Source organism: Palaemon carinicauda, chromosome 39, assembly GCF_036898095.1.
Source record: "Palaemon carinicauda isolate YSFRI2023 chromosome 39, ASM3689809v2, whole genome shotgun sequence".
Lineage (NCBI taxonomy): Eukaryota > Metazoa > Arthropoda > Malacostraca > Decapoda > Palaemonidae > Palaemon > Palaemon carinicauda.
Window position 1 is genome coordinate 19080387 of NC_090763.1, and position 17148 is coordinate 19097534.

The 17148-nt window shown below is 40.7% G+C and overlaps 1 protein-coding gene across 1 annotated transcript in view; it reads left to right on the forward strand.

Moving 5' to 3' along the window:
* The first annotated feature begins 4508 nt into the window (after positions 1-4508).
* The window catches only part of LOC137631057 (probable serine/threonine-protein kinase dyrk2), a 40469-nt gene continuing 27829 nt past the window's right edge, over positions 4509-17148 (forward strand). The window contains exons 1-2 of the mRNA XM_068362653.1: positions 4509-7365; positions 10959-11157. Coding sequence (XP_068218754.1) covers positions 5489-7365; positions 10959-11157 — 2076 coding nt within the window. The 5' untranslated portion in view covers positions 4509-5488. The remainder of the gene's footprint in view (positions 7366-10958; positions 11158-17148) is intronic.

A 17148-nucleotide genomic window follows, 5' to 3' on the forward strand; every position in this document is an offset into this window, starting at 1 on the left:
ATATATAGTGGGTGTGTGTGTGTATGTGTATATATATATTCAAACAATATTGAATATATAATAACTCAGACGACGGCCATTTATCTCTCAACAATTTCTGTTATTTTAGTGTTAACATTCTTGCACGCAGTTTATTGCCATTACACAGCCGGGCAAAAAGGAGTAAGTGAAATGTGGTTTGATATCCCCTTAGACTTTATTTGTTCTCATGGACTTTATGGTCAACCCTGATTTTGTGACGGTAGCAAATCTACATTAATGTTATTATATCGTCCTCTAAAAACCGTATAGTTTTGATGAATATAATAATTGCAAGGTATTAAGCCAGAGAATATCGATTTACAACCCGGTTGTATTTCACATAGTCCAAAGAGAATGAGAAAAAAATGCTCTTTGTCAAGACCACTCCAGTCTGCGTAAACATGTTTGTTCCAGATTAGTAGTTTTTCATCTTTAGGTTCCGAGTATTCGAAACGCATTGAAAATTAGATAAGTTGAATATTTTCGTATTGCTCTCGATAGAAAATCACATTTTCCCTTTATGATGTCAATCGTTACTGATGGATTGATGTAATAAATACTCTAGGAGAAAAAGTAGTTGAAAGAGGCCTCATTTTTCGTGTTCTCATTGCTCCTTCGACCTGCTGTGCTGATGCTGGCATCGCGGCCTTCTCGCTTCTGCTGTTCCTTTGTGATCGATCGTGCGAGGGAGAGGAGGAGGAGGAGGAGGGGAGAGATAAGGAGAGAGGGACTTGGAGGGTAAGGGGTTAGTGGTCGGGTTTTCTGGGTAGGGGGAGGATTGGGTAGCAGGTTTAGCGGGTGGATCTCTCTCTCTCTCTCTCTCTCTCTCTCTCTCTCTCTCTCTCTCTCTCTCTCTCATAGCTGTCTGCAAGTTGTCCTAATTCTTTCTTTTGGCCTTATTCTGGCCGTTTACTTCTGGATTAGCTAATGTTGGAATCAAGTTTTGGAGGAGGCAGATGTTACGTCAGTCTTACCCGTCGTATTACGGTGTTAGTTGATACTCGTAAGTTTTACTAGCGACATTATCATTCTTATAATTCAATATTATATATATATATATATATATATATATTGTTCATATGTATACATATGCTTGTGTGTGTGGGTGTAATGGATTTTATAAACGTATCAAAGGTAATATACCACTGTCCTGTAAATATAATGATACACAGCCATTGCTGCTAGTATTTCATAAGAAATGATGTTAAAGCTACTACCATACGGAGCTGGATTCTCTGTATTTTTGTGTGGTTTTGGGTAACCTTAACCCACCGCATCTTACCCTCTCCTCTTCCAAACTAATTCGTTTGTAAGATGCCATCATCTAGATGGTCATTAATGGTGGTCGTGAAAAAATTGCTAATTTGATCTTGGTCTTGGAAAACCTGACTAGAAATACTCTTCATCGGGTGGTTAAAAAAAAAGAAAAGAAAAAAAAAGAAGAGTCATCTCATATTTTGACAGGAAACTGTTCTTATTTTTTGTTTAATTTAGATCTCTCTCTCTCTCTCTCTCTCTCTCTCTCTCTCTCTCTCTCTCTCTCTCTAAGTTGAACGAAGAAATTGATTATCTCTCGTCAACTTTCTTCTGACCAACTCCACTTGAGTCCTTACCTCTTCCCCGCAAGATCCAGGTACTAATTTGTTTTCTCGAATTCGACGAAGTGCTCTTGAATTTTAGATGACTTGCCTGGTGTACTATAAAGGAAAAAAGTTTGACGGCCATCGCGCTTTGTTCCAATCTATATTGATTGGCATTAATTGTGGGAACTGGAAAGGGGCAAAGAAGCGGGGAGGGGATTAAACCATAGTAGATTTATATTCATTCATCAGTTTGTGCGTTCGTTCCTCTTGTTTAAAAGATATATTGCTTCTTGGTTTAAATAACTGATCGAATTGATGCAGTATTAGGCTACTCTCTCCGTCTTTAAACTTGTTTATGGAAAACAGATTTACTGAACAAGTGTTTTTGAGCAATATTTTTTATAGATATTGCGAGAGAAGATTCATGACATGTCTTCCGTGTACTCCATTATTTCCATGGTAAGATTTAGTGGTTACCAATTAAATCGGTGACTAGTAGTTAGGTTACGTAGTTGATAGCTTATCACGCTCAGAGTATAAATGCCGATGTTTATGTTACAATCGCCTTGTACTTCCATGTCTATCCAAGGAAAAGAAACATAAAACACAAACTTTTAACCTTGTTTTTTGGGGGGTTGGGATATAGGAAATAGAAAAAGTTCAAAACACGCGTATGTGTATGAGTGTAATATTACAGGTCCCTCCCGTCAGATGGCTCCACCTACGATTATATGCGAACAACGAGAATGGTTATATGGGCTAACTACCGCCCTTTAACCTACGGAGGTTCCAAATCCACCGTTGGCAGAGAATTACTTCATTATTTTCTTCCATAAATCGAGGCCTTTGGAAAAGTATCCTTATTTGTCCGGAGAGGGAGTTAAGAAGTCATATATGATCTATATATATATATGTATATATATATTTATATATGATATATATATATATATATATATATATATATATATATATTAACTATTTATATAGATTTATTTCGGAATGGAAGGTCCTATGTATATCTGTACTTCAGAGTTTCTACGACACATTATTCCTTTTGAACTAGTTTCTTTGTCGCATTCTGGATTGAACGAAGGTATGCGGCGAATATCGTTTACTTTCAATGTGTAGGTCAGTATCTCCTCACTTCGAGCGATCGGACAGAAACGGTATTCAGCCAGAGAGAGTTGTCAGTAAAATGATATGTCTTGTGTAGCTGATTTAAATTTATTTTCGTGGCTGACAAAAGAATTTTTTTCGCAATGAACATGATTTTTTAAAAAGCCGACATGTTTTTACTTACAGCAGACAGCAGGATATTTTTCACAGGAAATAAGATGTTTTATAGAAGGCAGCAGGATTTTTAGCAGCAGGGAACAGGATTTTTTTCACAGTTGACAATCAGATTTTTTTTTTTTTCAAAGTAGACAGCATTTTTTTTTCCAAAGTAGACAGCACGATTTTTTTCCGTTAGAAGCAACATATATTTTTTGAAGGTAGACACCATTATTCTTCAAAGCAGAAATCAGGATTTTGTCACAGTGGACAACATATTTTCTTTGAACGTTAACATATTTTTTTTTTTCACCGTGAACAACAGGATTTTTTTCATGGGATGTTTTAGCAGGCAACAAGATTTTTTGTTTTTGTTTTTCAGAACAGAAAACGGGATATTTTCCACATCTGATAACAGGGTTTTATAACTTTAATAAAACTTATTCAATCTTTCACGTTTTATTTTGAAGTATGCAAGCTCCATTTGCTTAAGCGGTGATTTATTGGGGAATCTGAACCGGTAACAGTTTTATCCGCTTTGGTTCCTGAATGGTGTATTTTATATGAATATCTCTCTCTCTCTCTCTCTCTCTCTCTCTCTCTCTCTCTCTCTCTCTCTCTCAAAGGACTTTGGAGAGAGAAAGAGAGTGCGGTTTCTGGGGGTATTCGCCATGTCTATAGAACTCGCCCCTCGTTAGCCACAGAAACTTTGTGCCTCGTTAATCAGACCTATTTTATTTTGCACTCGTTTATCAGATTTCCCCCTAAACAATTAGCAATAACCACGATATAGTGGCCGCCAAAGGTCTTTCCCTTTCCCGCTAACTTTACTTTTCTTTCCTTTTTTTAACGCCTTAGAAATATACCATGAATGAATTTGGGAGGTTCGGACGAACTTTGCATCTGAGGAAATCTCTCTCTCTCTCTCTCTCTCTCTCTCTCTCTCTCTCCAAGCATGGATTAGTATTACAGAGCTTAAATGTTTGATTTTTCACATTTGTTACTTAATCATTACATATGAATAGAATATATATACCAATACTTAACTGATAAATATTTACATAGTTTAAAAAGAAAATTAATTTAATAATCCTCACAACTAGACCTTTTTGTTTTCGGGGGAGGGGGGTTAGTGTTTAAAGAGTCCCCATCTTCGCTTCACTTGTTGAGTGTTTACTGGTGACTGCATGGCTGGTGCTGGATATCCCCCCCCCCCCTTTACGTACACCCCTCTTCCATACACTCCTTCCCATACAAAATTCAACGGGGAGGAGCCACTGTGATATATAGTATGGGAGTTGTTATCTTTTTCGCAATCAAATGTTAACCGGAGACGCATTTGAATGAAAGGGTAAAAGGTGATTTAGCTTTCTAGTTCGTCACTATTAGATTATAGTTAGGGGTTGAAACGTGAGGATATCTCTTTGAGAGCTAATTAGAAAGCGCGTGTGTATGTGTTTGTATATGCATTTGTGTGTGGCATTATGGGAAAAGAAGTCTGTGCGTCGGCGTTTGTATATCTAGGAGGAGGATCTTCTCTACCTCCTCATCCTCCTTTTCCTCCTCCCTGGATTGATGTTTGTTAGTATGTTTGTCCCTGTGTCTCCCTTCGGCGGCTGGCTGGCTGGCTGACTGCTCGGTGGTTGGATGGTAGTGTTGGGGTGACGCTCCCCTCACGCGCTGCTCTCGGGATTTTGCTCTGTCTCTGTCTGTCTCCCCTTTTCCAACCCACCCCTCTGAGCTGCTGCAGCAGAGGCAGCAGCCACTACCACCGTCACCGCCGCCGCTGCTGCCGCTGTTTTACTAACGTCATCCGACTCCACGTATTAAACCTGACGCCTCTTAACACCCAAAGCTTCCGTTCCTATTTTTTTTCCGACCCTGAAAAACTGGACTTGTTCTGCTAGTGATACTTGATATACTCACCCCCCAAAATAATAAGTTCTTGAGGTATAAGTGGACTATACCTACTAACAAAATATTTCTTTTTCTCCTCTGTTCAATTCATATGCGTCAAGTTGCTTGGAGAGGAAATGCAGCGGTTATCAGGCAATGCTAATAAATAAGTGAAACTTTTTTTTCTTGAATTTTGTGTAAAATGAAAATAGTCGTAATAAAAATTGAGTTTATATAGATATCGTATTCATAAACAGAATTTTTTATATACTCATTCATTCACATGAAACGAGCCATTTGGTTCTTGCAATTAATGGTATCATTCTTGGAAGAGAAGCCAGCCAGCTCTACGCTGTCGATATTTTGATTAATATGAGAATATGCAAGAGCGTAAGTCTGATGTTTGTTCAGAATGTCTGGTTGTTATGCCTTGTGCAAGATGATCCTGTAGTCACTCTGCTGCAACGACAACAACTACAGTGCCCTTCTTCACTGCCATCGTCGTCGTCCGAGACGCCGTCGTACTTGAGGTTGAGTTGCGACCCAACAACCATGTAGCTATTGAATGGTGCAGGACCTTTGGCAGTGGAGGAGGAGGAGGAAGAAGAAGAGAAGAAAAGAAGAAGAAGAAGAAGGCCTGACAGTCGATCTCAATTCTTGGGTATCATGGAACTAGTACTGTTGAGGTGCCCAGGGCTAGGGTGCCAGGTAAGTGGATGCCAGTGAGGAGTAACTCGAGGCGTCTGGGGGGCTCTCTCTATCGCTGGGTGGTGCTTAGATTCCTACGTCGGCGTCTGCAGCATCCCGAGGGTCACAACGCCCATATCAAAAGCAGTAACAGCAGTGGAACCAAAAGTCTTACAACACAGTCTACCTCGCAACATCAAAAGCACCAACAACAAAAACAGTCTTCTGCACGTCTGTGTGCAGGGGCTGCTGAACCCACTCACGGCAGAGGTAGCCCCAGGGGCAGAGAAAATGGGAAGTCTGCTGAAAATGGCTTCAAAGAAAATTCGTTCGGTTCGTGTCGCAAGGAAGACTTTGGTAGACGTAGCCTAAGAAGACCCGTAGGAGGAGGAGGAGGGGAGACTTCCACTTTCAGCAGTACCATAGAAAGGGATTTGTTAGGGCAAGTTTCCCTGGATAGCTCGCTCGTGATTCAAGGGGGATCTCTGCCCGAAATCGAAGCCGTGAAGGAAACGGTCCAGTTCTTCCGAAGTACAACGCAACTCGAGTCGAAGGCCGATAAAGGGAAGAAGAAAGTTGTCCTGGTGAAGGAAGTCGGTGGGAGTTATGGTCCAGAACCATCACATATCAAGTCCTCCTCGAAAGGGAGACGACGTAGGGTTAGTAACTTGACTCCCCCGTCACGAAAAAGTGGGCGAAGTCGACGTCCTAGTCACGAATTGAAACGATTGCCCAGGGGTGTAGAAGACGGCGACACTCTTGATTATGATAAGGCCGGTGGGCCAAGTGGCAACCCCAAATCATTTCAAGGGTTTCCTTCCAATAAGAAGTCCCTGAAGAGCGCCGAGTCCCGCAGAGCTACCGTTAATGCGTATCCTTTACTGGATGTCCGTGGTTTGGAAGCTGGTTCCGTCCAGTCCTTAACCACTCCTGTCCCAACCGTGTGCCAACATATCAATTCCCTTCGGCGATGGGATTCTATTTCAGTCCTGTATGGGATCGAGTATCTCCTCGTTAGGAAAAAAGTTCACGAAAGACTTTTGTGCATTTTGAGAGAGAGGCGACTAAGAAGGGGAACGTGCGAGAGCGTTTTGAGCGGTGGGCGACATCATAAACGACCCCACAAGAGGAAAAGAAAGAAGAGGAAAGGCAAGGGAAAACACGAAAAGCGGAAAGATGTGAAGACGAAAAAGAAGGTGTGTGTGGTGATAGAGGAGAGAAGTTCTGCAGTGTCGCCACTGCATCGCCACCAGAAGAAAGTGGCTCATTTGGAGTGCCAAGAGAATGTCGATCAGGACTTCCGGGAAGGTCAGACACGCGAGAAAAGAAAAGCGAATGGCGAGCCGAGTGTCATCCTCGGGGAGGCTAAGAAGGAGAAGGCCAGGTCAAATAAAGAGGAACAGGAGGAGGATGAGGAAGGAGAAGAAGGGGAGGAAGGAGAGATACGGACTAGATTTAATGAATCAGGATCGTTCGGTAGCGGCGACTCTCGACCGAGCAAGTCCCCTTCCTACCATCAGGTGACTGGTAGCGAGAAGTCGTCCACGTCGTCCTTGTCTTATCGGAACAAATCTAGAGAGACTCCCACTCGAGACATATCCCCCCAGGTCACTACCCGCACCTCACTCAAGACAGTCTCCTCCTCAAGTACAGAGTCTTCCACTTCGTCCTCCAGTACTTCGTCGTCAGAAGACGAAGAGGAGGAGGATGAGGAGGCAGGGGATCAGGTGACGTCCTCTCCGTCCGTCAAGTCAACAGGTGGCCCTTCCTTTTCCACGAAAACCTCCCCAACGACCTGTGCTTATATATCCGACGATGAAAGTGCTAGTGAACGGAGAAGATCGTCCCTCTACTGCTGTCCATGTTTCGTCACTTTTAAGAGAAAAATCAAGAAAATTCGTAGAAGGTAATTCAGTAAGCAGAAGGTTATCACCTTTTACTTCTGCTTTCAAAAAAGATCTTTTATCTTGTTCTATTTTCATATCATGGTATGGTAATGTTACAGAACTGTTTTTTTTTCTTATTGGTAAACTGTAATTCGGAACTTGAAGTTTTTCTCGTAAATTTATGTATGCTGTTATGTAAAGTCATTTATGCATAACCTTACGAATAGTCTTTGTTTTCTCATTTTCTGTTTTATCAATCTGAACTGATCGTGTTCTCATTTCGTCTTGTTTATATGAGTTAAATAATGCATGAACGATAGCTTAAGTGTCTTCGAAAGTTGAGTACATTTTACGACGAGTTAAGTTTTGATCAATGCTACGTATTATTCTAGAAGTTTAATTCTAGATGTGACAAGATTGTGGAATAATCTCAATCTGGTGGAGGAATCGGTGGAACTTTAAAAAGTTCAAATATGTTGCAAATTATTATATATTGAAAAAAGTTGACACAAGTCGCATTTCATTGTTTATATATGACATATATTTTACCGATATTACTGATGATGAAATATTTTATATTTGTTATCCATTACTTATCATCTATAGTTTATGTTATTTCTTGATTTCCTTTCCTTGCTGGCCTGCTCTCTGTAGGGGCCCTTGGGCCTGTAGAATCCTACTTTTCTAAAGAGGGTTATAGTTTGGCTAGATATATTGATAATATTAAATATTGACTAATTGTTTTTCAAATAACAATAATTTGATTGTGTTGGATGCAGACTAGAGCTCTGTTTTTGTTTATATTATATTGGAACATGAGGGATTACGTTCTTGTTTTACCTGGGAGCTAATTTTTTTTCTCTCTCTCTCTCTCTCTCTCTCTCTCTCTCTCTCTCTCTCTCTCTCTCTCTCTCTCTCCCTCTCTCTCTCCCACGATTTGATCGTGTGTTCAGAATCTCATTTCCCTGTATTATGTTTTATCGGGTCGTGGTTAGCAAAGGCCGTTTGGTTGCTGATCCGAACGGCCTCTTCTTAGGAAATCTGCTTTTACACCTAAGACAATATAGAGAACGAAAGACTTAGCTTTTTCGTTTTCCATATCTATGAGAAGATCCTGTTATCGAAGTAAATGTCGAACTCAAATTACGTTTGAATAGTTGCAAGTACTAATAGCAGGTTGGATGTAGGTTCTTGCACAGGACGGTATTAAACAAGTTTTGCTGTTGTTTTTGTTCTTTATTTTTGAAGAAAGGGACATTTTGATCCCCTAACATTACGATGAAGATATGACCAACTCATGACGTTTAATTTTTTGCACCAGTTTGTTCGCAATAGTTCTGTTGATACGTTGCTTCTGTAAATCTTAGAATAACATAATTCAATTCATAATTTCATTGGGGTTTCCCTGATACCCATTCACTCTTTTGTCGTCAATGAATACTGTTACGACTTGGCATGAATTGGAATTAACGGATGAAGTAATAGCTGATAGTGGCCATTATATCCGGTGATGTATTTATTTCTCGATTTGTTTAGTTTCTTTTCCCAAAACTTATGTATCTGTTGGGTTTGGCTGATTTGTACCGTGTAACGATCCGACTATGGAGGTGAACGCATTGATATCTAAAACTTTAAGATATAATAAATTTGTATGGGTTTACGTGTCATTTGTCATCATTTTGACAGTGGTGGTTTGATTTGTATGTGACGTCGTTTAAAGATAAACGATTTCCTCTCTAGGGTTACATCGCTTTGTACAGGATGGCGGTGTTACGACAAACTTACGCTAGTCTGCATGTGTTTAGCTTAGGCATTAGTGGTGTAATTTTCTTCGCAACTAACTCCGCCATACGTTTTTTAGTGCATTGAAAGACCACCTCATTACATCCTCATCGACCGTGACGAATTTGCTTGGTACAACGGGTGACGTGACTTCTTTAACCAAACTCATTGAAGTGTGCTATGCCCTTAAAAGTAGCAGTAATGGTCAGAAGTATGTGCACGATAATTGACCGACATGATTAAGTTAGAATTGGAGTGGGTGACTTGTAGCTATTTTAACTAAAAAAGGGATAGACATCTTTCAACTATAGTTGATTTTCCTGTAATTCCAATGGGAATATTCCCGAATAGCTTGAGTAGTTCGAAAGTGACTTTGTCTGCAGGAATCGGAACATGATAGGGAAGGTTATCCATGGTCTCGAACTCGCTTGGATCTTGGAATGCCTTTGGGCATTATGGGGGAATGCTTCAGTTGCGAAGGCAGTGTTCGCGCATCCAGTGAGGTGTCCAGCGATGAGGATACTGCCTTGACCTTCATTCATGGCAGGTACTTGAGGTTTTCCTCTTTTTGTTGACCTCATTTTTTTGTCTCGTGTTCCATTTTACCTGGCTTTATACCGGCTTGGCTCTTGCGTTCCTCGTGTTTAGTTGACGAAGGGTGTTGAAGCTTTAATCTCTCTCTCTCTCTCTCTCTCTCTCTCTCTCTCTATCTCTCTCTCTCTCTCGTAAAGTTGTTTAGATATAAGAAAATACCTCTCCATTTCCGTTGGGGTACGAAGTATATTTTGGATTCTAGGACCTACTTTATATTTCTTTCGATTCTCATCAGATCGATTATTTAATTATTTTGGTAATTATTGATAAGCTTTCCCCGTGTTTACTATTTTACCGTATTAATATAATAATGATAATTATTATTATTATTATTATTATTATTATTATTATTATTATTATTAGTGCAATTGAAGCCTTGCACAGGTTTCTATTTCAAAAAGCTTGCTGAAATCATTGTTACTTTCGAAAAGTTTCTATTAATGAAAATACTATTTATGTTCCACTTGCCAAAGCTAATGAGGGAAAATCTGAATGGGTTCGATGGCAAAATTGTGCAATGTCTCTCTCTCTCTCTCTCTCTCTCTCTCTCTCTCTCTCTCTCTCCTTTGCTTGATTGCTTGTTTATTTTTCCATTGTATGCGATGGGATTGCAAGAATATGTGTACTATCATCACCACTACGTCTACTTGTGTCCTTCCTAGCCATTTGCTCTGTGAGAAAAGAAAATGAGTTTGGTTCTGACAATCGTCTTAATTTATGAATGTTCAAGGGCACAGGTAAGTTGCGCTTCCTAGTAGTGGCACTCTGGTGTTTCATGTTAGCCAGCTGTGATACCCACTTGCCCACGTGTTTGCAGACTCACTCTCTCTCTCTCTCTCTCTCTCTCTCTCTTTGTCCATTTTCTTTTTTTCTCTAGAATTTTGAATATCCAAAGGTAAGTTTTCAATAAGTCTCTCTCTCTCTCTCTCTCTCTCTCTCTCTCTCTCTCTCTCTTTTTTACGGTCGGTCGGCATTATCTTGCGCTACTTCAGCAAAGGTAAGTTTCCATCTGTTGAGAATATGTAAGTCACTAATGAAAAAAAAAGGAAATCTCTTCTTCGAGGAACCATGGCGAGTGCCCTGGATGTGTTTGGAATCATGTCAGGATTGTTTTTTTTTTTATGTAATTTATTGCTAAGGGGTTTCCACCCTCCCGATATTTTAGTAATTAACCTGACCAACCAACCCTTGACCCCTCCTTTCTGCCGGGTCTTTCCTCCTGGTGTGGCTCCTGCAGTAGTGAGCGCGAGAGGGAGAGAGAACGTGAACGCCATGGCAGGAGGCATGACCGGGACTTTTCGTCGGAGCGCCGTCACCACAGAGGTCCAGGTCGTCGACGGGTGTCATCTCGTTCGGCGTCGTCCGACTCCTCCCGACGGCGACGCCCCCACCACCGCAATCGCCGCCCCCTACGTGAATCCTTTGCCAACAGCCACGTGAGTATTGAGCCTCTGCCTTTTCTGCGTTGGTGACCACCCAGCTGCCGCCGCCGTGGACATTTTTTTTGTCTTTTTTTTTTTTATTTATTTATTACCCCTCCCCCTTTTTTGTTAATGATCATTGTCCTCAGTACTGTTGCATTGGTTAAGATTTTCAGTTACCTACTACAGCATTTGTTAGCATTGATGTTGTTATGAAAAAAAAAAAAAAAAGATTTGCTACTGACAATTTTCGTTCTACATTGATTCACTCACTTCAAAACAGTTAAGAGTAACTCCCCTCCCGACCCCTTCCCCAACCTTTGACATGGGGAATACAGAACACTTGGTAATTTATTCTAATTATTAACATCACCAATGTATATTTTCTATGACTATGAAATTGGCACCAAATATCAAGCCACTTTTTGACTATATAAACATTGAAGAAATTCACAAGACATCACACAAACACTAGCACAGTTCTAATGACTACCACAGGTACAGCTACTACTATGACTACTGTTACTACTACTACTACTACTTATACCAAAAGAAGCCATTGTAGCGGCAGCCGGGGACTTACCTGTCGCCAGGGTGGGTCCAGGGGGCCAGGATAGCTTATCCGTAACCCCCCGGGACCCCCCCTTTTTGTATGTATTGTACTGCAGCTGATATATACCGGCCAGTTAGAGTGCTCTGTCCTCGCACATGCTTTTGTTAATATCATTGTAGTAAATTTATGAATATTTTGTAGTTTTTTGAGAAAGAAATTTTTACTAATTGCAGAGTCCAGGGTTATAGCCTTTCCCTAATTCCTGTGGTGTAGAGTTTTTATTATTATTATTATTATTATTATTATTATTTGTTTTTGTCTTAGTTTTAGTATGTACTGTATATAATCTTTTCAGAAATTTTGACATTTGGCTAAATTTCCCTTAAAAAATGTCATAACGTGTATTTTTATCTAATTCTGTTAAGTTATAGCCATCTTCTTCGGAGGGATGCAGCTTTTTATGGCATTTCTTGTTCCGAGATGAATTTTAAGGGATTTATAGAATTACCGCGTCACAGGTACTGAAGGAGAGAGAGAGAGAGAGAGAGAGAGAGAGAGAGATATTGGCCATCGTGACTGACTTATTCTGGTGGTGTAGTTTTTGGCCCTTAGAGATAAGTCGAGAGAGAGAGAGAGAGAGAGAGAGAGAGAGAGACGCATTGAATAGAAGCATGTTCCTAGCTACCTTTAGTATATTTGGCGCCAAGTGCCAGAGTTGGTGGTAAGGCGTCCTTTCTCTTCCTCTCCCTCCCCCACCAACACCATCACCACTATTCTCATCCTGCGTAATTCAGAACCTTCTCCGTTGTAGTTTTTTTTGGGTTGTACTTGTTGTTATTTATACCTATCGACGTTGTTGTTCTGCCATCATGGGAGCAGAGCAAACCAACGGCATGGTGGCTGCAGCGCAGGTAGGTGGGCGAACTTGTGCACTTCGGGATCCGTAGAGTGCGACAGGGAAACATATTTCTCGCAGGTGGCAGTCTGCTCTAAATGGAGCCATATTATTTTATTTTTATTTTTTTTAATTTTTTGGTCAGAAGTCTGAGGAGGAATGGATGAAATTGCTTGCTAAGCTAGGGAGGATTTGTGGCTTTATGAGTCCATGATGGCATTTGATGACTTACAAGGTGCAACCATGACCACATTCATGCTATGCCTTCTTAATATAGATCTTGCTTAACACCTCTACCCCCTTGCTTCAATCCCTCCCTCCCTCAATATTATGCCCAGCCCCACTCCCGCCCAACCACCGTCCCATCCCTTGCCTCGTGTAAAAGGCATTCCGTAGCATTTTGTGCCCCGAACGTGACGTCTCCTCAGCATGGCAGACCAGGTGCCCCTCCTTAGCATTGGCCACTTCGGAGAGTCGCCAGTTCTTCGTTGCATCTCCTTCTCCACGTCTTTTCCTCCTCCTACTTCTCTTCCTTCTAAGAGTTGAGGATAGCAGTGAGTTCTGAGGATAATAGTGAAGTGCCCGTAACCCCATCTATTACTACAGTTCGATTGAGAGAGGAATTGGCAGGGGCTTTAGATGGTATAAGCTATAAATAGTGACGGAAAATCAAGTACTCCTTCAAGTAACTCATTTGAAGAGGCGCAAAAATGTCCTTCGAGGTTTGGCCTGGAGTTGGAGTGTTGTTGGAGCCGACTGTTGGCTGTGTGGACGTATGGTTTGGACGTCAGTCTTCTCCCCTTCATATGAGGAGGACTCATTCGCCGCCCTACAGCGAGAACGACCCGAGGGACGGCGACAATCCGTTCGGCAGCATCTCCTCCTCTGGTGCCAGCGGTATGGGCACGGACTTGACTTCTTCTGACGTGCGTGGAGAGGTTAGTTTGGGGTTTCTAGATGACACGCTGTTGCTCCTTGAGTGGCTGATAGGCTGATCGGGCGTGTTGCATTGCAGTAAACGTAATTGTATCCCAGAGAAATGTGGTTTAATTACTCTGAAGTCTAGAACAGTTTTTAGAAAGTTGTATGGTTTTCATGTAATGGAGGGGTCCTGAGCCTTGGCGTCATATTGAAGTGGGTGGGGAAGTTCACAAAGGAACCGGTTAAGGTTATGAGAAGGTTGTTTCGAGGGAAAAAATATTCACTTTTTTTCAAGGGTAACCTTCTAAAAGCATAGATAACCATATTTACAAGATATTCCGTTTGTATGGATGGCATGAGTGTATGCAGTATGCAGATGAAGGCGCTATTGTGTACAGCTCTGAGTTTTTGTACACGTCATTGGAAGGGGCTTGGGGGCGACGGGCCCTGACAGCTTGGCGTCATCATCATCTTCGCACCACCCTCCATGACCCCACCCCTTCCCCTTATACCTTCCGTACCCTTTCCTGACACTCACGGGTGCCTTTGGTGGTGCCACATACCGAAGGTAGTTCGTGTGTGTGTATGAGCGTTGCTGGAGGCGCTCTGATGAGACGTGGAAGGAGGAGGGCGTTCGGCTCTTCAGTGGGTGGCCAGAGGTCAGCATTATTAGCAGTGGAGAGTGCCCTATACTCTTTCATGGAGGAGGTCTTCAACAAAGTGGAACATCACTTGGAAAGCTTGATTGAGTGGTGGATAGGACAGAGCGATGAAGGGGACGCCCATGGCTCAGCTTATATCCGCCAGCTACCACCACCCCCGCCGCCCCCACCCAACACTACCCAGGCCTTGGCCAGCAGCATGTCGGTACCTACCTTGCAACAGCTTTACAACCATTTGCACGCAACTCTCTACCAACTGGTAGGAAATCAGCTCCTCCCTCCTTGAACTTCGCTCACCCACTACATTTTCCTAAATGCCCATTCTTCCCTTCGATTCTTTTTGTGTCGTCTCTTGCTAAGCCTATGCCACGAGTTGGGTTTAACCCTAAATCTCATGATGCAAGTGTCTTCCTAAAGTATTTTACCCTAAATCTCATGGTACGAATGATATCCCAAGTCACGTGACCACTGTCCTTGATAATTAAGCTTTAGCTATTCTTTTATGGGACTGTCACTTTAAGTCAATTTATTACCTTAATTGATAAATTGCAATCCTTTTTATGTCGCTCTATTATGTGAAACACGAAAAATATGACCCCTGATACAGGCTGTGAGGAATAATCGCCGTTTCCTTACCTTTTTACTGTTCCTTCTTGTTATCCCTCTGTCGTCATCCCTATTAAGATTTTATCATTTGATGTGACCATCGTCTTATGCTTTTCCACGTACAGGTTTTGATTCCTTACGTTTCCCAATCTCTTCATGGAACAACATAGCACTTGAACATTAACGTTTCGTAGATTAGAACATTATGACATTTAACCATTATTAACCCAAATTGTGAGTAATTTGTGGTGATCACCTGGTGTTTAGCAGAGAAAATCAGCATTATACTGACGGACACAACTCTTACCTTTTTTATCTACATGCAAATTTTATTTATTTAATATCCCCGTCATCGTCTTGTTCCTGTTCATCAATTTTGTGAATTTGCATTTCCTTAATTATTGTTTTTGTATTTCTTCATCCTTGCTATTTGCCAGTGCTATTTAGTGAATAATGTATCATTTGGCTTTCTTATTATTTGATGTTTTATTATTCAAAGCAAGGTTTCCAAATCTCATCAAAGCAGCACCTTATGTGTAGAAAACTGTTAGTGCCGGAAAGCTTTATTTAAAGAGAGCAGTGCAAATTATTTCATGAGAGGGGTTTGTTGCCAAGTGATCAGGCCCCCCTATCTCTCTCTCTCTCTCTCTCTCTCTCTCTCTCTCTCTCTCGTTTGTTTCAAAGGTCTTAATTTACCTCTCATTTCACCTTCATTGAATTTGATTGCTTGGACTCATGTTGCTTTACCTATATATATAAATATATATATATATATATATATATATCTATATATATATACAGTATATATATAATATATATATATATATATATACAGTATATATATAATATATATACAGTATATATATAATATATATATATATATTTAGAGAGAGAGAGAGAGAGAGAGAGAGAGAGAGAGAGAGAGAATTATTCCTTATCCTTTCCAATCTTGTTTAGGTTCAGTAAAAAGTACTGCTTAATCAATCTAATCTAACCATTACTTGAATATTTCCACCTCTCCATTCAAGTCATAGCCAAGACGTGTTATGATTAGAGTGTCCCTTTCGCCCCTCAGCTTGTGCGACATTTGCCAAGGGTTCTTGGCCTTGAATGCATATAGGTGGAACACACACATACACACACACACACACTCTCTCTCTCTCTCTCTCTCTCTCTCTCTCTCTCTCTCAAAAGAGCTAATGCCGTATAGCCATCTTAATTATGAGTAAATAAGTTTTTAAGAAAAACAAATTTTATTTATTCTTGAAAATATATTTTGTATATAGTTTTAGATTTTATTTGATATGTTTGAATGAATGTACTCTATATTATTTGTGTGTGAAGTTTCCAAATTTGTAAATGAATATTAACACCTGATGCTATTCATTGTCTTACTGCACTCGCTCGAAAAAGGATTTGTACTCAGGCGAAAGAAGACGTTGAGTACTTTTACAACTGGCCCATGTGTTCTTGGTTAGACCCTTGTAGTGGCAATCCATTGAGAAATTACGTCGCAACGAGTTTAGCTTGCATAGAATGATAACCAAGTAAATAAACATTGGCAGTGCCTTTGTCTTCAATTGAAAAATTATCGTTTGATGAGTGGCTATTAAAGTATAAAGAATGTCTTTGTTTTTGCCTCATCAAATGTGTATATTATGCTAGTACACGCAGTTGTTAAATGTATCAGCGTAGAAAGAACTGAAGTCCTTTTAGTTTAGTTAGATTGCGTATTGGTCTTGCGAGATTGACCCATGGGGTAGTTACCAATTGTCGTGAGTGAGACACGATTTTAACATATTTGCGAATGCATTCTGTCGAAGACAAAAATAAATCTTTTGGTCAGAACAGTCTTGACATCTTATCGAGTTATTAGAGTGTGTCTGTTTTTAAGAGGTTTAATAAAGTAGTAACTGTCTGAAGAAAGATCTCCCAGCGATTTGAGCCTTTCTTGAGGTGTTTTTTAATCTTTATTTGTACTTTTGTCTCGTAGGATGTAATAGTCTATTACATAGTGTAAATTCTTTCTCAAATTTATTTAGCCCAACTTTGTTAGTGTTTTGTTCCACTTATTGGGCTGAGGAGTTCCTCCCCACTTGATATAAATAATTTTTCGATGAAGGATTGGTTTTAACTTCTGTTATTCTTTGATGTGCAACGTTGCTTATCTTGTTACCCTTCCTCACAGCTCTCTCTCTCTCTCTCTCTCTCTCTCTCTCTCTCTCTCTCACATTTTCTTTCCTGACTAGTTTCCCCCGCCCAGTCTCTTTTCTGCCCTGTTCTCTTGTATCTACCTGTCCCTTGACAGCTTTCCATTATCAAATTAGTATAGCCACTCTCTCTCTCTCTCTCTCTCTCTCTCTCTCTCT